Source organism: Copidosoma floridanum, unplaced genomic scaffold (assembly GCF_036245765.1).
Source record: "Copidosoma floridanum isolate Cflo_tuat_1 unplaced genomic scaffold, Cflo_Japanese_pri ptg000019l, whole genome shotgun sequence".
In the NCBI taxonomy this organism is placed as follows: domain Eukaryota; kingdom Metazoa; phylum Arthropoda; class Insecta; order Hymenoptera; family Encyrtidae; genus Copidosoma; species Copidosoma floridanum.
The window spans coordinates 7,632,900-7,655,169 of NW_028321896.1; the positions used below are offsets into that span (position 1 = coordinate 7,632,900).

The 22,270-nt window shown below is 36.0% G+C and overlaps 4 protein-coding genes across 7 annotated transcripts; 1 reads left to right on the plus strand and 3 right to left on the minus strand.

Annotated features, from left to right (window-relative positions):
* Positions 1 to 5,483: 5,483 nt before the first annotated feature.
* Positions 5,484 to 7,573, minus strand: RFeSP (Rieske iron-sulfur protein). The gene is made up of 4 exons (XM_014350580.2): positions 7,269 to 7,573; positions 6,461 to 6,616; positions 6,213 to 6,390; positions 5,484 to 6,021 (listed from the first exon to the last, which is right to left on the minus strand). The coding sequence occupies exons 1-4, from the start codon at positions 7,477 to 7,479 to the stop codon at positions 5,736 to 5,738; spliced, it is 831 nt and encodes a 276-aa protein (XP_014206066.2). The 5' UTR covers positions 7,480 to 7,573; the 3' UTR covers positions 5,484 to 5,735.
* A 311-nt stretch (positions 7,574 to 7,884) lies between these two features.
* Positions 7,885 to 12,460, minus strand: LOC106637695 (solute carrier family 12 member 9). Its single transcript, XM_014350578.3, has 9 exons — positions 12,277 to 12,460; positions 11,865 to 12,161; positions 11,651 to 11,785; positions 11,237 to 11,574; positions 10,942 to 11,152; positions 10,599 to 10,868; positions 9,525 to 10,518; positions 9,009 to 9,449; positions 7,885 to 8,924 (listed from the first exon to the last, which is right to left on the minus strand). The coding sequence occupies exons 2-9, from the start codon at positions 12,124 to 12,126 to the stop codon at positions 8,726 to 8,728; spliced, it is 2,850 nt and encodes a 949-aa protein (XP_014206064.2). The 5' UTR covers positions 12,127 to 12,161; positions 12,277 to 12,460; the 3' UTR covers positions 7,885 to 8,725.
* Positions 12,461 to 14,105: 1,645 nt separating this feature from the next.
* pelo (pelota mRNA surveillance and ribosome rescue factor) lies at positions 14,106 to 16,304 on the minus strand. The gene is made up of 9 exons (XM_014350591.3): positions 16,070 to 16,304; positions 15,895 to 15,987; positions 15,667 to 15,817; positions 15,456 to 15,569; positions 15,229 to 15,369; positions 14,930 to 15,152; positions 14,676 to 14,868; positions 14,499 to 14,605; positions 14,106 to 14,422 (listed from the first exon to the last, which is right to left on the minus strand). The coding sequence occupies exons 1-9, from the start codon at positions 16,108 to 16,110 to the stop codon at positions 14,316 to 14,318; spliced, it is 1,170 nt and encodes a 389-aa protein (XP_014206077.2). The 5' UTR covers positions 16,111 to 16,304; the 3' UTR covers positions 14,106 to 14,315.
* Positions 16,305 to 17,337: 1,033 nt separating this feature from the next.
* On the plus strand, positions 17,338 to 20,834 carry LOC106637694 (putative ATP-dependent RNA helicase DDX23). 4 transcript variants are annotated; one of them, XM_014350575.2, is made up of 8 exons: positions 17,338 to 17,609; positions 17,692 to 18,305; positions 18,387 to 18,719; positions 18,834 to 19,256; positions 19,337 to 19,463; positions 19,598 to 20,098; positions 20,191 to 20,365; positions 20,461 to 20,834. In XM_014350575.2, the coding sequence occupies exons 2-8, from the start codon at positions 17,707 to 17,709 to the stop codon at positions 20,682 to 20,684; spliced, it is 2,382 nt and encodes a 793-aa protein (XP_014206061.2). In that variant the 5' UTR covers positions 17,338 to 17,609; positions 17,692 to 17,706; the 3' UTR covers positions 20,685 to 20,834. The 4 variants fall into 4 exon arrangements, with proteins under 4 accessions (XP_014206061.2, XP_089449288.1, XP_014206063.2 ...); XM_089593162.1 differs by having other exon boundaries at positions 17,338 to 17,457; XM_014350577.2 differs by having other exon boundaries at positions 17,338 to 17,441.
* The last annotated feature ends 1,436 nt before the right edge of the window (positions 20,835 to 22,270 follow it).

Sequence of the window (22,270 nt, forward strand, 5' to 3'; positions counted from 1 at the left end):
TTTTGCCTTCTTTGCAATTGATGGCGAACGCACTTATTTTATCGGCAAGGAGGGCATGTAAAGTATATACTTACGTGAAATAGGTACTGAAGCACGTCTCGCTCGATGGCTTTGTTAAAAGGTGTACATGTTCATCCGACGAGAACGTTAATGAGGACAAATACAAAGTAAATGATACGATATTTTTTAACAACAGAGTACAAATGTTATAAATAATGAGAATAATAATAATAATAATCATATTAATAGTAATAATTATGATAATCATAATTGAAAAATAATAGTAATAATAATAAGTATATGATGATGATGAATAATCACGAGACACAGGGTACACCGACAAACTCAGGCTAGAATATATAATTTATATCGATGCGTATGAATTGCAAAATAAATAAAAAATAATCATCCGTATACGCGAGATGTATAGATTTTACAGATACAAAAACACAGTGGTATTTTGCGGGAAATATTAATATTAATATTAATGATTATAATAACGATGACAATGATAATAGTAAAATAGATATGATGATGAACGATATCTCACTCAGTGATAAACGGTGATACTCTGTCGATACCATAATTTTTTTTTTTCTTTTTTTTTTTTTTTTTTCATACACACGTAATTATAATGTAAACGCGATGCAAGAAAAATGATAATCATAATGACGAGAAAAACAAGAAAAATTACGGTTATAGCTTTATGTATAACAGTAATGGCGATTCATTATTATTATTATCATGTAGTGTAGCGATAAGTTAATATCATATATTATTATAACATTACCGTATAAGGCCAAAAACCACACGATTTGTAAAGACAAGATCGAGAGCGCGATGAGTCGCGCAGGACGAGCGAAAAGGTTTTTTCCTGAAAAATTTTCGCGCTCGTTGTTCTCGCCGACCTTTCTCTCAGGTATAATTGAAATCCAAGTACAAACTACATAGTATGATATTTTATAAGCGATGATCGAACGAAGGAGAATTAAAGTATAATAGAGTTACCACACCATGTTTTTTTTTTTTTTTTTCGTTCTTATACAGTTTGATAATTTTACGTATCGATATAAAATCCAACGAACGATGTATTATGCAATGGGCGAGTGAGAAGCGAGGGAAATAACATTATGTTCTGTGTTCAGAGCCGAGATTATCGACTTTAAACTTTTTTTCTTTTTTTTTCATAATAAACCATTAATTGTATCAGTACCAAAACTATTCGTTACCGACGATAATATTATGTTGTACGTATATATATATTTGTAGAGATCTAGATGATAATTGAAAGTGTAATTCACACGGGCATTGCCGACATGACTTTATCGTTCATTTATATTTCAAGATATGCGAAACTGCTATGTGCGCCAACTCGAATATCACGTTCCATACGTTATAAATACCATTTAATAATATTATTTCGATACCACGGATTTTTCTCGCTACTTCTTTCTTTCCCCCTTTTATTTGTACAATACAATACATCTGGAGAAACAGATGAATCCCAGATAGTGAAATATCACTACGAAACATTAAGTATTATTATGAACGTGTACGAATTTGCTTTTTGTAGTGCGTTTTTTTGGCGCTTAATCTCGTGTTTAACGCTCGAACTGAAATCGTCGTGTACGCAGATCGGCACCAATTTTATACCCCGTAAAAAAACAAAAAAAAAAGAACAAAAAAAAAAACTTTGAATTCCCTCCAGCAATCGGATAACATGTATCTGTACATAGAACCGGTCTTACGTGTTACATTATTATAAATACACAATTGTGTGTATTATGCATATATTTATTCATTCAACTTAGTGTCACCTGCACACATGCGCTGGACGCGAGCCGCTAAACACAATATCACAGAAATGCCTCCCTTCCTCACGCCCAGTTTTTCAAAAACATCACCACGTGCTCGATGGCAGGATGAATTCTGTGATTGTTGTATCTGTACGCGGCTATGACCCCCCCCCCTCCTAAAACTGTTCAGTACGCGTGTATAACACAAGTGTCGATCGGACGATCGGAGAAACAAGTAGGAAAAGAGTATAAGTAAATCGAGCGCGCCAAGCAAGAAGTATATCTCAAATAATATATATGATGATGAACATGATTGAATATTTATATATATATGTACGATGATTATATTATATTGTACCGTATATAGACCGTAAGGAAAGCATTGCTTGTTTAGGTCGTAAGTGCCCGTTCGAAAGCCCGTCGAGCCGCAAAGCTATGATCGAGAGTTGGGGGGGGGGGGAAGTAATTAAACTGAGATGCAATTTTAAGGGAAATCCAAGTATGACAAAGGAAAGATGAGCCTTCGGAATTTAGTTGTTTTTTTTTTTTTTTTTTTTTTTTTTTTTTTTACTTTTTGTCTTTGAAAGAGTTAAGAAACGAATGTTGAACCGCAATCGTGGATTTTGGAGAGAAAACAAATACTTCGAGATTTGAAAAAGAGTTGGGCGAAGCGAAAGTGGGAACGTATCATGTGCTCAATGAAACACGAAACGGAAGAGAAACCGATGAAATGCTGGGTTTTGAATGTTATCGAAAAGAGGGATAAAGGGAAGAATAAAAAAAAAAAAAAAAAAAAGGAAAAAAACATGATTGCCGATCGCACGCTTGAAAAGCGATTTTCACGTCCCACGGGTGATCTGTTTGTTTTGTGCGTTCTTCTCCCCTTTTGCCTTGTACGATCACCGAAACTGCGTGCACACGTGTGATTATTGTATGCGTTGAGTTGTATCATTCCCACGCATGTGCACAGCAAACCGAGACCAATGTTATATGACAATTGTGTAAAACAACAATGTCGCGTTAAACCGGGGAATCCCCGCGAGTCGCGCGGCTGCGGATGAATTTTTTTGATGCTGTTTCCTCCCTCTCTCGGAAAACTGATGGACCGGGACTTATTGCACATAAAATGCAAAAATACGTTCAGCGTTATCGGTGGTTTTATGGATTTTGGTAACGAGAGGAGGAGAGAAGGAGGAAACAGTCGCGAATCAAACGTGGAGGCGTGAAAATGCAAAAAGCCCCGACGACGTATGGCTCACATTGGTTGTATGATCGGAAAGTGATTTTGTCTGAACGAAATTGGAAAAATAAATGAACAAAAGCTCATACCTGTGTTCGACCGAAAGGTGACGATGATGTGCGTAAAAAAAAAACAAAAACAAAAAAAAAAAAAAAACAGTGGAAATGCGGAAGATCGCGTCATTCGCGACCACGTGAGTTGCTGCATCTGTACAGCGACGTACTTTGGAACTGCGCGTAAGCCGCTACTTCTCTTTTTGGCCCGTGAAATTTGCGTTGAACACAGAATGACGAAATTGACATGTGGAAAAGCGAGAGAACAGCGTTAATTGTAGGAGGAGAAACAAAGTATGTGCGAGATTGAGAGAGCGATGAAATTAAAAAAGAAAAAAAATGAAGTAAAAGAATAAGGAGAAAGAGGAGGACGAAACTATATAGCAGTTGAGGCGGAGAGAAAGGGAGCAAGAGGGAGATCGTTTAGGGCAAAAAAAGGCCGTGAAAATTGTACCCCTTTTGGCAAGCTCGGTATCGATATTAACAAAATACAAATGTTTTCGGTAACTTTAGGCTGACGAAAAAAAACAGAAAACGATTCCCCGAGTGTCTCTGCTTTCTCTCCCTCTTGGACAGTGCCCGAACGAAAAGGCCATGGTCCAGGATCTGCACGTTGTATTGTGACGAGTGTAACTCACAACCTCTTTTATTTATTTTCGTTTGTTTGTTTGTATAAATAAAAAGAATAATAATAATTATGATGATAAAATAAAGTGAAAAATAAAAAAAAAATAATAAAAAAAACAAAAAAAACAACAAAAAAAGGATATAAATTCATTGGAATTTGATTAGGCTATTGATATTTACTGTGTAATAAGATGATGAAAGGAAAGCAAAATTACCATTAATTATAAATTACGAAAAATCTTAATTCAAATTGCGACTTTTTCTTTATGTATATACGTACGCATATACCTTCACGGCTTGTCCGCATCCGTCCTTGTTTCCCAATGTCTTACCCTAATTTAATATCCGATTGCTATATCGAAGCAACATGAAGTAGAAAAACTCGGAGATTTTATATATTCAAGACAAATTATTTCTGTCGCATTCAATTGTCAACATTAGTTCTTTAATTCGTTAGTAGAAACTTATTAATATAGTACCAATTATATATTAGCATTTTTTCACAAATAACAGTACTAAATCCCATAAATATTGGCTACATTTTATTCTTTATTAATTGAAGATTTTCAAAAAACATGAATAAGAACCACTAGCGCATATCCTTTGTGTTTGTGAGTAAATTGTGATACTACACGAAAAAAATTTAGTCTGATATGTGCAGAGTAATTTGTATAATTATTTTACTTTGGAAAATTGATTACGCACGGGAAATCAACTTCTTACGGTTTTATCTTTCAAAGATGTAACTTTTTCATTACAACGATAAATTCATAATGGCGACAGAAAGTTTCCAGACAAAACGTTAAAAATTAAAAAAAAAAAGTATTAGTAAAAGAATAGTTGTACAAACTTTATTTGCTTCGTTTGGACTTCAATTTTCTTCGTTTCAGATCTGGGTGCCTCTAGAGCAAAGTGTTCTCATATGCCACAAGTGTGGAACTACGACTTGACAGTGGACCGATCCTTTTATTCCTTACTTATTTGCATTACAATGTATACCTATGTCAAGGTCTTTTCTAAATTTTCTCTAAAGAGTGCACGTTTCCTAAGTTCTTACCACCTATGCACAGTAATGTAGGTCAATAATATCTGTCACAGCTGTTAGTACATTTAATTTCAAATATTACTTTGTTGGTAAATGCATTTTTTTTTATTTACGCATCGACATTCTTAATCCACGATATTTCGCGTAAACTGGAAGTGCCAAGAAGAGCGTCAGATACTTGAGGTATCCAAATCCGCTGGAATCGTTACTGTCTTTCACCACTTTCGGTTTTCCCAAAGATTTGTTTTTCAGAACTTGTCTGCCGTGCAAGTCTTCCATTGTGTAATCCTCCAGATTCGGGTTTCCCTCTTTTGTCACAGTGGGACGCTTTTTGCGATTTTTATGGAAATCTTCGTACATTTGTTGCAGTTTATCAAGTTGGACCATATTCCGACATCACCTAAACTCAACGCATTTTTTATATTACGTTTGCCTTTCTGGTTTGCACAACACTTAATGACCATCATTGTACCTCTTTTTTATTAAAATTATTTGACAATTTTCTTCATAGTTTATTGGTGATTAGTTGATAACTGAAATTAATTTACCTCCAACCTTAAAGTCTTAAAAATTGTATGACAGATTAGAAAAAAAAAAAAAAAAAAAAAAAAAAAAAGAAAAAAAAACAATAGAACGTTCACACTAAAATTAATTTAAACCAACTTTTCACATATAAATTTATTTATTTTTTTCTAATAAAAATAAAATAAATATCGCATGAATAACTTTTGAAAATTATTCAACATTTTATTCTATTGACTGTACAGCTTTATTTTAATTTCAGAAAGATGACAGTCGTCAGAATCGTTTGGCGATTGACGGTGATTCAATGATTTACAGTTTTTTTGTCTAGTTGTTGCATTCGATAATACATATATAATCAAATGATTTTCTCACAGAGAAGGTTTTGTTTTGCTTAATTTTTTTTTTTTTTTTGCATAACCGATTGTTAATTTTTCTAATGCCGAATTAATTTAACCAACTATAAGCAAATCATCCACGAACTCGTGCTGGGGAACCTCGAGGTTAAGGGGAGCTGGGCCTTTTCTGATTCTACCAGAAGCATCGTAGTGCGACCCGTGGCACGGGCAATAGTAGCCACCAAAGTCACCAGCGTTTGCTATGGGCACACAACCCAAGTGTGTGCAAATTCCAAGGATAACTAGCCATTCGGGCTTTTGGACTCTGTCAGCGTCAGTCTGGGGGTCTCTGAGGGACGCAATATCAACGGCTTGCTCTCTTGCAATCTCGTCAGCAGTCCTACAAATAAATTGAAACTTTGATTCCTATCGTTGATAAATATGATTAATTTTATGCTTGATGCAGAGTTGAATAGTTCACAAGTTAAAAAGTGTGTATGAAAACGTTGATTGAACGACAGTATCCCAACAAAGATGTATCAAAGATGTTTATACATGGCAATAAGCAACAATATATCACTGAATACAAACCTATGACGGATAAACAGTGGCTTTCCACGCCATTTGAATACCACGCTCTTTCCTTCAGGGATAGCATCTAACTTAATTTCAATTTTAGCCAAAGCCAATACATCAGCTGATGCTGACATAGACACGACCGCATCGTACACCAAGGATTTTGCAAAATAGGCACCAGTAACTCCAACACCTAGAAACATAGTTACAATAAGTCAGAATCTAAGTTAAAATGTGGTTTGTTATGACATAAGTCAACTTACCTGTTGCCACAAGATAAGATACTGATGTACGGGCGGCTTTGGTGTCCCTATTTTTGGATGCCGGATCGAGGGTGGATTCTTGACGATATTCGCTAAAGTCTGGTATTCGGATGTCAGAATGCGCTAGCCTCTGCTGAGTTATAATATGGGAGTTTACTGTAAAAAAGAAAAAAAAGAAAGCGTACTCACGTTGATGATATCGTCTACTAACTCATAAGACCATCTTATGTATAAGCTATAACTAATCGACATTGATTTTTCATTTTCATTCACTTTGCAGGTGTATGAATGTACAATACACTGTTGTGATGAAAAAGATGCAGGGCAATCTACCAGGGACTAATAATATAATAAATCAGATGAATTTTACGAATGAACGTATTAAAAATCATCACAGACAATATAGTTGAAGTATTTAAGGATCAGAATAGAGGAAAAAAACATGAAAATGACAGGTCGTGGGTGACATGGAGAGAGTAACCTCTAGCCAGTGAAAATCTCTTGAAAGCTGAGAGTAACGTTGTCGAAATCATCCGTGCAAGAGCTGGTAAGTATAGCGAAATTATAAAAAAAGTGTTCGCTCAAAACGGCCAAAAATAGCTATTCCAACTAGGTATTGGCAAAATGATTGTTGTTGCACCAGGTTTCGAGATTGCAGACAACTAACTCGGCCGGTAAGCAGGGCAGCGACGACGTCACTTGAAGTAAACTTGCGCCCGTTACATAATTATTTCCGCGAAAATAAACATTCTGTGGATTCCACGAGCAAAACAAAAAAAGAAAAAGGGATGGACGGATCGAGACTTACCACCAATGCCGCTACTCACACGAACGGCGCCCTGGATTCTGAGATCCTGGGCGAGCGTGTAGCCGAGGCAGCGTTTGACGGGGTTGACCAGCATGATCTTCTTGCGTTGGATCTTCGTCGCAGTGTTGACGGGCTTCGCGTACACTGGATAGACTGTCAGCGAGGCCCGGGCGAAGGGCGCGATCGACGATGACTTGGCAATCACGTTCATAATCCTGTCCACGAGCTCGTTTTCTCCTTTTTTTTTTCCTTCACCAACCACCCGCGCGCGGATAAGACGTAACTGCAAAACACCAAGTACCAGACGACGGCGCTTTTCAGTTGGTGGGAGAGGGAGCTGAGGGAAAAGGGAGGGACGTGCAATATATATATAGTATGGTTCTGTCTGCGCAATGACAAATGTGACACAACCGCCCAAGTCACCCTTGCATCTCAATCTCAAATGTTAATTGTTTTTTTCCCAGGATATAAATTTTAGTATTTTTATCCACTAAACGAAAATTTTGCTTTTTTTTTCAATCATTTTGCAAAACGATTTTTTTGTTGTAGTCAGAAAAGTAATAAAAAATTGTTGCGCACAACTGAAAATATGAATGTATTAGGTAATAAATAATTGTTGTACAAAACTTTATTAAAATTTTTTACATGTTAAAAATTACTGATCTTATCATTATTAACTTATTATTAACAACATTACGTTAAACACGAATAAATAGGTAAGTCATGTATAATTTTGTCATTGCTATAGCGAGCAGTGGTTGTGGTAAGGTTGAATTTTTTCAGTATCCCTATAGAAACTCTGACTATTTTTTTTTAGATTAGGTACATCTTAGCTTAATTGTTTATAAAAAATACGTTTTTTTTTCTCTCTTAGAAGTTATTACATTTAAATTATGCTTTACTTTTGTGATCCTTTAGTGTTACTTGATTTAAAATACCGTTTCTAATAAATTTCATACATATTTTATAAAATACCATTTCCACAAATATGTCACGTTATGCTGTGTGATTTTTATTATGAATATAGAACTTTTTTGACCATAAACTCCTCAAAATTCATCAAACTAAGCACAGATTTGAAAAGTTATTTTAAACTGTGAATAGCCGAAATTGTACACTTGTGTATTAATTAAGCAGTCTTGCATTCTTCCAAACCAATAACGGTATAAAATAAAAATTTTTCACTGTAAATTAATAACAGGATCAGTTTTAATCGCTATAATACTAATAAATCTCTTATAAATTACAAAATCACACAAAAAAAAGAAAATTGTATGAAATACGAGTACTGTAACTGCATGAATAAAAATTATTTCATGAGCCTTAAAATTTGTATAAAAACAAATCAATTATTCAGTAGCCTATCACATTTAGCTACCAACATAATAAAAATCTTATTAACTGTACGATTCATCATAAAAGTAACAAAAGCGTTGTCCAAGTTTTTTGTAGTGTCGTTAAAGAGTCGTAGATGTAACAGCACTGACGCCGTGGACCAATATAGTTGGTGGTAGATCGACTGTCAACTCGGTTAAAAATTGTAGATATTGCCTGTGTAGAGTATTTTTATCCCACGTATTGGAAGACGGAGGTGCTGGTAAATATATAAACACGGCAGCTGTTTGCGAGCAATATTCTCTGATGAGTTTGTTAACACTGAAATAAGTAAAAAAATTTCCATGTAAAAATAAAAATAATAAGATAACGTTTTTATGTACTTTTTCAACTCAATAGCCTTACTTTAAAATATAAGCACGGGATACGTTGCTGCTCAGTGCGTTTTCTGTACCTTCCACGCTGGCTTCAAACGAACTCTCTGCTCTGCTTTCCAACAGCGCACGACCATTTAGTTCTCCAATTTGTTCGCTCCAGTCAGGTATTTTGGTAATCGATGCTGATATCCGCAACATTTTCAGTAGTTTCTTCAACTTGTGTTCATTGGAGATTCTAGGACAGTCGTTCATGGATCCCTGTGATTCAGAAATGTTTAAGCTCGAACTGGAACTCTTTGCTACTTCGCAGTGGAATACTCGGAGATGCAGGTTCTTCCAGTTTCCCACCATATTTATGATGCATGCCAATTGTAGCATGAATAAGGATGATGTGTCAAATGGATCTTGATCTGATGGTTGGAAAAAGTTAACAGGCCAAACGTCGATGTATTTAAAATTTCTGTTGTTTCTGAAAGGCAAAAAAAAGATGCGTATGATTGAGTATTTCAAAACGCTTGAATCATAAATTAATTGAAAAACTAACTTTGTTAATTGTGTCTTGTCAAGTAAATGGAAATTTCTGCAGAGACACAAGTTCTTCTTCATGTTTAAAACATCTTGACACATGCCAACGTATTGAAGTTCATCAATGGTTTTACCTTCATTGGGCTGTCTAAGTGGAAACACTTTTCCATTGGAATAAGTTGTAACATTTTCAAACATTATGGTCGCATATTGAGAATTTTGGAAAAAATCATTCGGTATTTCACCATCGTAAAAACCCAGAACGATGGTGTTAGGCTTCATTGCTCCCATTCCAGATAATCGTATTAGGTGATGGAGGCCTTCTCGAATCGTCTTGGTGATTGTCAACTCGATGAAAGCCTTGACTTTCATGTGATCGACTAAACTAAGCCAATGAGGATATTCGTTGATCGTAGGATCGACCTTACCAGAGAACTCGCCGACTTTCACGTGACCAATAACGTAAAGGCCACCTTTCTTCAGGTCATTGATAAAATCTATTAACGGACAGGCTGAGCGCGGCGACGCGACCATCAAAAGTATCTGAGGCCGCCAGAACTTGACATGATCCTTGCGAGAGTCGAGCATCAGTAAGTACTTTCTCACTTGATGGAAAATCAAGGCCTGCGAAATGCTTCCCCAAGCTGCATTTTTGCTAGGAGAGAACAAGTGAAGTACAATAACTAATACAAGACATAATATAATACTGCTTGAGGCGTAAATGCTATTTATGATGAACATCATTATCAGTGTGCCCAACAGGCCCACGGTGGCCGTGTGCCACGTAAAATAATTATAAGTTGGTCTGAAATTCGGAGCACTGGCCAGTTCTAGTCCTAAGCATGCCAAATTCGTAGCCAAGTAGCTCAACAAGAAGAGAACAGAGTTTATCTGAGCAATGGTGTTTAGGGACTCGATGAAAAAAATTATTTGTACCAATGCCCAAGATGTGAATACTGCCCCAATCGGATTGCCTCTCCAAGTTGTTTTAACAATGAAATTCAACAAAGAACCTTAACGAAAAGTATTAATTAACTTTTTGAAATAATCATCAACCATTTGTGTGTGTGAAAATTCAAGTATGTTCCTTTACCAAATACATTGTCCTTGGCCAAGGCTTCCAATACTCGGCTCGATCCAATCAAATTGCTCAAACTAGCACTAAACGTCGCAGTCATTATGCCAACTGCAACGAATGGTGGCCAAATATTGATAGGCATCATGTAGATGAAATTGTTCTGAAGGAGAAAGCGACTTGTACTTGCGGCCGTCAGGACTGACAGTAAAAGGTAACATATGAATGTAAACAGAACAGCTGAAAGGGTGCCCCTGGGAATGCTGTAAGACGGATTTTTTAATTCTCCTGAAATAGTAAATAAAAAAAAGGATGTTATGGAAAAGTAAAGTTTCGTGGATAACATTAAAATTAAAATTACCACTCATGTTGGCTCCTGCCATTATTCCAGTGACACCACTGAAGAGTACACCAAAGACACTAGCAAAATCACTCATTATTCCTTGACTGGAGTAATCTGCACTATAGTTGGCATACAAATTGTCTAATAATGTTGGATAAGAGAGACCAGTGTAAGTTCCATTAGGATGTAGAGTTTTATTAACTATTGTGTTTGTATGGGGAATGAGTACCTGGGAAATAACCACTTTGATTAATAAGCATGAAATGGTAGTTACAATGAAACAAAAAAATACTGGGAAAAACCTATGAATCACCTGTAATTCTCCTTGCACGAAAAAGCTTATAAAAACACTGCCAAGACAAATAAATACAACTGCTAAAATGGTGACGCTGGTTTTTGCAAACATAGTTGCCCCGATTAGGCAAACGATGAGGTTTGTCGTATTAAGTAGGGTGCAGTAAAAAAATTGCCACCATCTACTGCCTGGTATGAGTCCAGCTTCACCAACCAAGTACCCAGATGGTCCAAAGCTCTCAATTAGACCCTCCGAGCACCCAAAAATGTAAAGAGCACTCGACACTACGTTTGCCAAGAAAAATAGAGTGCCTATTGATCCTCCAAACTCGGGACCTAGTGTCCTACTTATCATGACTAATTCAAAACTGTTAAGGAATTCAAAGGCGTGATCAAGTCAATGATACTGTGAATAGTATAATTTCAAGGATACAGTAAGCACCGCCTCCTTCGACTGCTCCATTTGTTGAGATAGCGCAAATAGACGAAACCGTAAATACCAATATACCATAAGCTATTATGAACTGAATCAAGGTGGTCAAAAGTCCAGCATTTCCGACAATGTATCCTGTAAACAGTACCTATCAAGTAACTATTGAGCAGAGAAACGGATGTATAATGATAAAAAGACACAGCAATTAACTAACCCATTCGTATGAAAACCAAGGCACTGAACATGGACAGAGTGACAGGACTGAAGACACCAGCAAATGTGCCAAGAGTTCGACCACTGTCGGAGCCCAGGGTGCTAAATTCGACGTAGCCATCTCTGTCACCACTTGGATTTCTGAGTCTCAGCCAGCAGCTTAGCCTGTAAAAAACGCCCCTGTTCCTGATCAAAGGCGCCTTTTCACCCGTTATTTGTATCGCCTCTGCGTTGTTTGTCGATCCAATTTCAGATGCCATCATCTTGCTCACACTGTTAATTTAGTCAACGTCTGTGGCTGTTCAAAAAGAGGAGTATCACTAATAACAACTGTACCCTACACACTACTTGCAGACAAATCATCCACGCGTGCTGTCATTTAATAAGTACGTGTCGTTGCACAAGATACTTACGTCTTTGTTCTCTGAAATACTTATAGATGAGCGTTAGCTGATGCTTGAGACTTTGATGATAAATACTGATACATACGATATAGGTACAGGCTTATAAATAATGTGTAAGCGAATGTCATTGCTCGGCGATGAATTTTGCTGACTAATAATTTTTGCTCTATCCGATAGTGGATCGTTTTGACAGATAAACGATTAAACGACTCCAAAAAAAAAAAAAAAAAAAATACTACTTGTAGTACTGCTCTGTCATCGACGTAACAGCTGACTCTGGCTGAACTGAAGAATGCTTGTAAACAGTAGTATATTCACAATTTCACATGCTTTGAACTTTTAGTGCAGGTTGACGCTAGCGCCGCCCGACCATGTGGCGTTACACCCTACGTAACTTAACTTCTGGCAGCATTTGCGGAATACCGAATACGCAGCAACGCAGCCTCTGATTAGTCTGATTTTGTCATCATTATGGTAAAGATAGCATGGTGTAAGATACGTAAAGTTATGTGTAGTAATATATAGTAATCACCATGTAGTTGTTACACCATGTAAGCAGAATGTCTGTACTTTTGGAGGTCGATTTTCGGGTAAAAGACAAATTGTACACTTGCCGCAAACAGCATAAACAATGTAAACTTTATATTTTATATATATAGGATTAGTTGCGGCTAGTTTATATGTAATAACATGGCTCTACTGTAAATAGTATTAATTATTTGGATCAGCGCCATCTAGCGGTCTTTGTTTTTTGGCCATTGGTGGCTCCTAAAATTCTCAATCATAGCAATTTGGATTAGAGCCATTTAGTCAATTATAAACCAGCCGCAACTCATGGTAATGCTATAAAATGAAAAAATAACGATACATGTGTTTTTGGCGGCAAGTTAACAATCTATCTTTTACTTGAAAATTTATCTTCAAAAGTATAAACGCATAGGAGGTCGATTTTTTGGTAAAAAATAGATTGTTAACTTGCCGCCAAAAACACACGTATCGTTATTTTTTCATTTTATAGTATGACTATGAGTTGCGGCTGGTTTATAAGTGACTAAATGGCTCTAATCCAAATTGCTCTGATTGAGAATTTTAGGAGCCACCAATGGCCAAAAAATCAAGACCGCTAGATGGCGCTGATTCAAATAATTATTGCTATTTACAGTAAAGTCACTTTATTAATTATAAACCAGCCGCAACTAATTTACTAGACATGAAATAAAAATTAAACGTTGTTTGTGCTATTTGCGGCAAGTGTACAATTTATCTTATACCCAAAAATTGACCTCCAAAAGTATAAATGTATAAGAAGTCGATTTTCGGGTAAAAAATAAATTATAAACTTGCCGCTAATAGTACAGTAAATGTCAATTTTATAATTTTTATCTATAAGATTAGTTGCGGCTTCACACAAAATACATGGGTGGCGGGAGAGCGCGCGCAAGTAGAGCGGCGAAAATTCGAGGTATATATAATCTATAGATATAATTTGTACTACATTATTATAATAATAGGCAAAGAACTGCTGTTACATCGTAATTATAATGTTGTTTATTGGTCTATCTATGATTAGTTAATTTTTCCATACAATCTCCGATTCTCTCTAAGTATTAGGCTATGGATTATAGCAGATATTGATGTAATTTTGTCAAAGTTCATCGATTTACTATTTTATTATTTAGCAAAATTTTTATATTTACACATTATTAAATTGTATCACAGGACTTTTCGTGTAGTGACTTTTTTTTTCTTCTTTTTAAATTTCTTTTTTATACAACTTTTACAATAATTTTCAGGCATTAAATTAAAATAAATTTGAATAAAAAAAAAAAAAAAAAAAAAAAAAAAAAAAAACCGTTGATAGTAAAAACAAATGTTTTAAATACACATTTTTGATAAAATAAAAAAGTAAATTTTTTTTATACTCGTACTCTTTTCCTTATCAGCGAAAATAAATTTACAGCTCCCGATTATTTCATTTTTACAATGATCCTCGTTATTAACTATGCACAGCACAGTCATTTTAATGAAAAATCAATTCATAAAACGTTCTAATCATCCTCATCTGAGTCTTCACTGGTATCGCCTTCGTTATCTTCTTCCAGTTCTGGCATTGGGAAACGCAATATAGCTGCAACACCTGTAAGTTGGTCTAGTTCTGAAAACAGTGGAATTAATTTTTAAAATGTACTTTTTTAACGTAGTAATATAACTAAGAAGAAATTAATACTAACGTTCACCAGAGACGTGTAAGCTTGAAAATATTTTAACATCACCTCCTGAATCTTTCACTGCTTCGACAAGGGTAACATACTCTTTCCTCAAAGCAACATCTTGACATCTGTTAACATTGAAAGAAGTTTGATAAATCATCTATGATATTTAGCTAAAGATAAAATGAAAGTCTTTACCTAAATAGTTTATCAGAAATGAGCAAGGTTTCAATAGCTTGTGCTTCACATGCCACTTGAACGTGCTTTTTTCCGTAAAAAGCTTTTGACGGATCTGTTTTTAGTGTGATATAAAAGTTTTCCAAGGCTTTAACTTCACCTAAAGCTTTTGTATCAGATATACGGGCAGCTACAACTGGATCCAATAAAACTTCTGCAGTGGAAAAAAAAAAGTTGTAATTATTTGTTTTTCATGGAAAACCATACACCAGTACCTTTTAATGAATGTTTAAAACCAGAACTTGAATGAACTACAATGAATTTGCTTTTATTTTCAAGAATCAGTTTGTTTTCTGTTTTGACAGCTTGTTGAATCATGTAATTCATAAATTGATCTCTTACAAATCCAGGACTTGCAATAATAATACATTTGACAATGTCAAAATTCACGTGTCTCAAAATCCCTTGCAGTATGCTTTCATAAAAACGATTTAATCCCTGCAAAACGATATTTAACTTACTTAACTGAGATTAAGAATAATATTGAGTTCACAAATGGTTTATAAATTAAAACCTTTTCGTGTTGAGATACACTTCCTTTCCTTTTCCTTGGAATAACTTGATCTATTTTAGCACGTACTATTGTCATATGGGACGTTATCAAGCATATAAATGCAATACCTTCTTGCATTACAACAGCAGCAACATCGGCACTCTAGGAGTATATGCATGTTAGAGCAATTCTTTACTAAAATTTACAAATACAAATAATAAATGATAAATGATAAACAAGTTCCTTACTTGCGATGGATCACAAGCCGAATCAACGCGTTCCAAAGCAATAGAGTCCCATACTGGTTTTCTAATTGTTACTTTTCTATTTAGTTCAACATCCAAAGTGTGATATGCACCAGTCTACATAATAAGAATATTTTTAATTACCTTTACTTATAATGTTAAATCATTGTAAAATAGAAAAAAAAATGACTGTAAAAAATTCCGAACCAATTACCTTCACGTATTTGTTTTCTTCAACATTTCTGCCTTTAAGCCTGAGAACACAAGCTTGAGTATCAAAGTCTATGTTTTCTACACATATTGTTAAATTTGTTCGGACTCTCTGGCTACTTGAGCTGCCGGTGGAACTTTCCATTTGTACTTTTCTGGAGACCCAAATTCAATCATTACCAAGGCATTGCAAACTTTCTCTTATATTTAAGTGACAAAAAATACCGCGTACCTGTAGGTGGAACATGTTACACAATCTCCTTTGCTTATCAAGTTGTAAATGTGCCACATGTCCTCCGACTCATCTGGGGTGAGGGCGATGCACCTTGAATTATTTGGCACAGAGCGTTAAATAATCAAATTTAATATTAGAATGAAAATGAAAAACACTCCGGGCATACACTCACCCTTCACCATCTTTGTCAACGTTTCTGTAATTGAGCTTCATATCGGGATATATCCTTATCACCGCGCAATAATATTGTTTATCAAGCTCGCATATTTGCCAAGTAAATAAATAGTTTTTTCACTAATTAAAATGGCATAAAAGTAACTATCACACCAGCAGCATATCAAGGGTTATGCTCTTATATTCACGTGTGGATTGTGGAGGAGTACATTTATATAAACACACCTCTGACTAACGTGTGGCTCCTCACTATAAATCCCACAAGAAGAGTAAGCATACTGCAACACAGCTTTTCATTGGCTGTGGAGGTTCTTGACTAAAAATGGATAGGTACCTATAGTCCCTTCAAAAAAAGTTTAGTCACATCTACACCGTTGATCTATATCGTACAATACAGTGACCCGAGCAGACGTAGGTATACAAATCTGACAACATAACCCTTGTATGTAAATAATACTAAGCTAACGATAAGTACCTAATAATAAGCCACGGGTGACCAAAGACAAAAAAACTTTAGAAAAAATCTACAAGTTATTTATTAGTGACGAGTAAATACAACCGTGTCCTAACTTTATCGTGACATATTCTATTAATTTTATCTATTAGTCAAAAAAGTACATAAGTCAGCCCCGCATTAAATAATTTTTTTAGTTTGGCGTCTCATTTATTTTTATTATAATTACGATTCCCTACAACTCCTATTCATTTAACGTACAACTTTCTGACCAATTCAAACTACGCGGGCTACCGCTCTTCGGTGTAGCAGACGCCCCACACTTTTCATCTGTTCCATGACTTGCACAGTTATCTACTATTTTCATAAAATATCCTATAAAACCCATGGTAATGTCCAAGTACCTGAATGTCGTTGGAAAGATTCTGATTTCTTCTATCTGCTACATAGTTTTCTATTAAGAACTACAGTATCTTTGCTGAGATATCATACAACCTGCGCCACCAATTTGACGACCCTCCATAAGAGGCCATGTTACAGAGTCTATTTTCCAGTTAGTTTTTTTCAACAATTTTGGTGGTGACGAGGTCTAAAATTTTGGGAAAAGACTCCTTGCACCTTCAAGAATCATCCTTTAAAATATCATTTAATACTCCAGTGTTTTGATTTAGTGAGGAGCCACCTTGCTGATTAGCAGAGCACAGTTTACACTACCGACTGCAGTTGTGTTGTGGCTTCAAACTTCAAACTATGACAAACTCCAGAACATGGCGCCGGTCGAGTTGAGCCTGTTTAGCCTGTTACATTGTTTTCGGACGTAGTCTATACATTTCTCATATGTCTATGGTTTACGCGCTGTCTCGCTGTGTGTTTTGGGAGTTTGAGGTTATTATTATGTTGCATTGGCAAAATAAAAGTACGGTACTTTTCATGTCAGTGTATTTATTTATTTAAAGTTCGATTTTCATATGTTATTGAAACTTAAATTAACAATCAACGGATAAAAAATTCTTCCACATTAATAGGCACTCAGTTCATAATCGTACTGCGACTAAAAATTTTCGTGTTTGAATGTAGATTCGAGGTTGAAAAATAAGTTAATCATTAGACTCGGAATCTTGATTATTTACTTGATTAATCTGTATTTATTATTGAACTGTATGTAGGTAAAGTGAATAAAAATGAACCACGACAAGAAGTCAGGTAGACGAAGTAGGTCTAGAGAAAGAGACCGGGACAGAGAGTATAGAGAGCGAAGGAGATCTCGGAGCCGCTCGAAGGACAGGAAAAAAGACAGGAAGCGTTCCAGGTCACGCGAGCCCGACAAGTTCCGCTCGCGTGACAAAGACAAGGACACCGACAGAAGCCGGGACAAGCGTGATAACAGGGACAGTAAGGATGCAAAGGATGTCAGGTCCAAAGACGACAGGAGGCGCAAGACGAGCCCTGGTGGTCACACTGACGATGGTAAAAAAGATGCCAAAAGCCAGGCCAAAAAGGACGAGGATGCCAAGGAAGCCGAAGAGTCGGAGCAAAAGCAGGATAAGCCCAAAAAAGAGCCCCTCAGTCTTGAAGAGCTGTTGGCAAAGAAAAAGTCCGAAGAGGAGGCCCGTGCCAAGCCCAAGTTTCTTACCAAAGAGGAACGAGTGGCTGCAGCCCTGAAAAAGCGTGAGGAGTCGGTCCAGGCTATAAAGAAACAACAAGAGGAACAGAGGAAGTCGTTCTCGCAAACCGACAACTCGGTCTCAAGTGGTCATAAAGTATGGGACGACCGGGAAAGGTATGTACATTCACTCTGTTTTGTTTGTTCTTGTTTTTGATGTGTGGACTGAATTATGGATTATTATTTCTGTTTATCTAGGCGCAAAGAAAATCAGAGAGCTCGAGATGAGGATGTCAAAGACAAGGACAAAGAAAAAGAAGTTGAAGCCATTAAAGAGCGTTATTTGGGACTTGTGAAAAAGAAGCGTCGTGTCAGAAGATTGAATGATCGTAAGTTTGTGTTTGATTGGGATACCTCGGAAGACACTTCTGTGGATTATAATAATATTTACAAGGAGAGGCATCAGGTACAGTTCTTTGGAAGAGGCAACGTTGCGGGTATCGATATCAAAGCTCAAAAACGTGATCAAAGCAAGTTTTACGGTGAACTGTTGGAAAAGAGAAGAACAGAGGCTGAAAAAGAACAAGAAAAGTAAGTTGTTTTTTTTCCTTTTCCTTTTATTGTTTTTCATTTCTAGTGGGATCTTTTGTCAAGAAACTTTCAACTGATGAGAGTAAAACTTAGAACTATGATTCTTGTGTTTAGGGTAAGATTAAAAAAAGTAAAACGGAAAGAGGAAAAACAGAAATGGGATGATCGACACTGGACAGAAAAGGCAATAGATGAAATGACTGAACGAGATTGGCGAATTTTCCGAGAAGACTACAATATTACCATCAAAGGGGGTCGCATACCTGATCCTATTCGATCTTGGAAAGAGTCTGGTTTTCCAAAGGAAATTTTAGATATCATTGATAAAATAGGCTACAAAGACCTTACACCGATTCAACGACAAGCTATTCCGATTGGCATACAGAATCGTGATATCATTGGTGTCGCGGAAACTGGTTCTGGTAAAACGTTGGCCTTTTTAATACCACTTTTATTGTGGATCACAAGCCTCCCTAAAATAGAACGCATAGAAGAAGCAGATCAGGGCCCTTACAGTATCATATTAGCCCCAACACGGTATACATCACTTCTATTCACATTATTTTCCATTTGAAGGTCAACTTGCACTCTTTTTAACATTATTTCATTATTTCTAGTGAATTGGCTCAACAAATCGAGGAAGAAACGAATAAATTTGGTCAACCACTAGGCATCAGGACCGTCGTTGTTGTGGGTGGTATGTCAAGAGAAGAACAGGGATTAAAATTGAGAATGGGTTGCGAGGTACTTACTAGCTTACTTATTAACGCTTACATCTAAGAATCACTAATCATTGTTGTCATTTTGCTGTTTTCAATATTATTAAACAGTTTATGCATGTGTGAATTCTTCACAATATTGGTTCTCTGTTATTTCAGATTGTAATTGCGACACCTGGTCGATTGATAGATGTCCTAGAAAATAGATATCTAGTTTTGAACCAATGCACATATATTGTTCTGGACGAAGCCGATCGGATGATAGACATGGGTTTCGAGCCCGACGTCCAGAGAATCCTTGACTTCATGCCAGTGACGAATCTCAAACCAGACAATGAAGATGCCGAAAACGAGGAAAAGCTTTTGGCCAATTACAATACGAAAAAGAAGTACAGGTCGACTGTCATGTTTACGGCAACTATGCCGCCGGCAGTGGAAAGGCTTGCCAGAACTTATCTAAGACGGCCGGCCGTCGTTTACATCGGTAGTATTGGTAGGCCTACCGAGCGTACAGAACAAATCATACACATCATGGGTGAGGCTGATAAGAGGAGAAAACTCATGGAGATTCTTAGTCGTGGCGTGGAGCCACCCATCATCATTTTCGTTAACCAAAAGAAAGGTGCCGACGTACTGGCCAAAGGGCTTGAAAAGTTTGGGGTATGTTTTTTCATTATTTCTTTATTACGGTGTTACGTGTGAAATTCGTTGGTTTCTTTTACTTTTAATATTCGAAATATTAAAATTTTTAGTACAACGCTTGTACACTTCATGGTGGTAAAGGACAAGAACAGAGAGAGTACGCTCTTGCGTCACTAAAGGGTGGAAGCAAAGACATTCTCGTTGCCACCGACGTCGCTGGTCGAGGTATCGACATCAAAGACGTATCAATGGTCATTAATTATGACATGGCCAAGTCTATTGAAGGTAAGATGGTTTTACCTACCCAAGCAAGTACAGCTGTAAATTGAAATCAAATCAAATAGCACCTAATTGATACAATTTTCTTCGACCTTTTTCAGATTACACGCATCGTATCGGAAGAACCGGTCGTGCTGGGAAAAATGGTATCGCTATATCTTTCTGTACAAAGGATGACAGTCACTTGTTTTATGACCTCAAGCAGATCGTTTTGTCCAGTCCTATTTCAACTTGTCCCCCAGAGCTTCTTAACCATCCAGATGCACAGCACAAACCTGGAACAGTTGTCACTAAAAAGCGAAGGGAGGAAAAGATTTTTGCTTAAAAATCTCCGATATTATAATGATAAACTTTGTACTGACCAAAACACCATCTTTTTAACTCAATGTGGATTTACGTTGAAAATTGACACACCTTTCGATGAAAGTTCAATGTATTGGTCAGATTATTCAATAAACTTTGTTATGTGTTTAAACTATTATTGTCAATTATTGAATTATTTATTCTTAATTTATAAATAAACAGTAGTAACCCCAGTAATACAAAATAAAATTACTTATAGTAGACACTGGTTCTCAATGGTGTACAAAGTCGTGTATTCTTTATAAAATTGTCTATGTATATCATTAGCCAATCAAATGACGTAAGATCAATACAAATACTTTAACATTACGAATTCGCGGAAATTCGCGATTCTGATCTACTTGAAAAGTGCAATAGATTATCAAGTTTTTCGATCACACATAAGTTGAAAGGCATTGTAAACGATGGTCACTTTTTATTGAACCTCCTTAAAGTGTACTTAAAAACATTTTCAGTATTATAAAAGTTGAAAAAAGTAGTACCAAACCCCTATACAGTGCAGTCTTTTTAAAAATACGTCTATGCAATATAATATGTAAATACATATTTTCTCTGCATATTTTTACCTTTGTCACCTTTTGTAGAATTATCCTTCAGAGAATGACTTTCAATTAAAAAATGAAGGTCATTTGATTTTCAAGAAACGTTTTGCCATGTACTGTTGCTTGTTTCGACTTGACTTTACATTAAATGAACATATGATTTGAAAAATTTTTTCTATTAATTACTCATTCTTCTGATGTAGTGTCAATGGACATATATTATACATTTGTATGTACATAATATTATCGCACTTTGACGGTTGGATATTGATGGGCATGCTGGCAGCATTTGCGGAATACAGCCACGATTTTATCATTCTAGTAAAGAGAGCAAGGTGTAAGATATACGTAATGTTATATACGTATATGTGTAGTAATTATAGTAATCACTAATCACTACTAAGTAGTGCCATATGTTCGATTTTATTAAACCATATAAGATAAATATTTATAAGTTTGGAGGTCAATTTTTGGTTAAAAGATAAATTGTAAACTTGCCGCAAATAGCACAAAACAAGTCAACTTTCTATTTCATATAAATAGAATTAGTTGCGGCTAGTTTACGTGTGATAACATGGCTCTACTGTAAATAGTATTAATTATTTGGATCAGCGCCATCTAGCGGTCTTTGTTTTTTGGCCATTGGTGGCTCCTAAAATTCTCAATCAGAGCAATTTGGATTAGAGCCATTTAGTCAATTATAAACCAGCCGCAACTCATGGTAATGCTATAAAATAAAAAAATAACAATACGTGTGTTTTTGGCGGCAAGTTAACAATTTATCTTATGCTTGAAAATTTATCTTCAAAAGTACAAACGCATAGGAGGTCGATTTTTTGGTAGTAAATAGATTGTTAACTTGCCGCCAAAAACACACGTATTGTTATTTTTTAATTTCATAGCATTAACTCGAGTTGCGGCTGGTTTATAAGTGACTAAATGGCTCTAATCCAAATTGCTCTGATTGAGAATTTTAGGAGCCACCAATGGCCAAAAAATCAAGACC

Coding starts and splice junctions, on each gene's coding strand:
- LOC106637694 (XM_014350575.2), top strand. CDS start 17,707: ATGAACCACGACAAGAAGTCAGGTAGACGAAGTAGGTCTAGAGAAAGA. Junction 18,720..18,833: donor GCTGAAAAAGAACAAGAAAA/GTAAGTTGTTTT, acceptor TCTTGTGTTTAG/GGTAAGATTAAAAAAAGTAA. Junction 20,099..20,190: donor AAGGGCTTGAAAAGTTTGGG/GTATGTTTTTTC, acceptor TAAAATTTTTAG/TACAACGCTTGTACACTTCA.
- RFeSP (XM_014350580.2), bottom strand. CDS start 7,479: ATGAACGTGATTGCCAAGTCATCGTCGATCGCGCCCTTCGCCCGGGCC. Junction 6,617..7,268: donor TGTGAGTAGCGGCATTGGTG/GTAAGTCTCGAT, acceptor TCTTTTTTACAG/TAAACTCCCATATTATAACT. Junction 6,391..6,460: donor ATCTTATCTTGTGGCAACAG/GTAAGTTGACTT, acceptor CTATGTTTCTAG/GTGTTGGAGTTACTGGTGCC.
- LOC106637695 (XM_014350578.3), bottom strand. CDS start 12,126: ATGATGGCATCTGAAATTGGATCGACAAACAACGCAGAGGCGATACAA. Junction 11,786..11,864: donor CTTGGTTTTCATACGAATGG/GTTAGTTAATTG, acceptor TACTGTTTACAG/GATACATTGTCGGAAATGCT. Junction 11,153..11,236: donor TCGTGCAAGGAGAATTACAG/GTGATTCATAGG, acceptor GTTATTTCCCAG/GTACTCATTCCCCATACAAA.
- pelo (XM_014350591.3), bottom strand. CDS start 16,110: ATGAAGCTCAATTACAGAAACGTTGACAAAGATGGTGAAGG. Junction 15,818..15,894: donor GTAACATGTTCCACCTACAG/GTACGCGGTATT, acceptor TTGGGTCTCCAG/AAAAGTACAAATGGAAAGTT. Junction 15,370..15,455: donor CGGCTTGTGATCCATCGCAA/GTAAGGAACTTG, acceptor ATATACTCCTAG/AGTGCCGATGTTGCTGCTGT.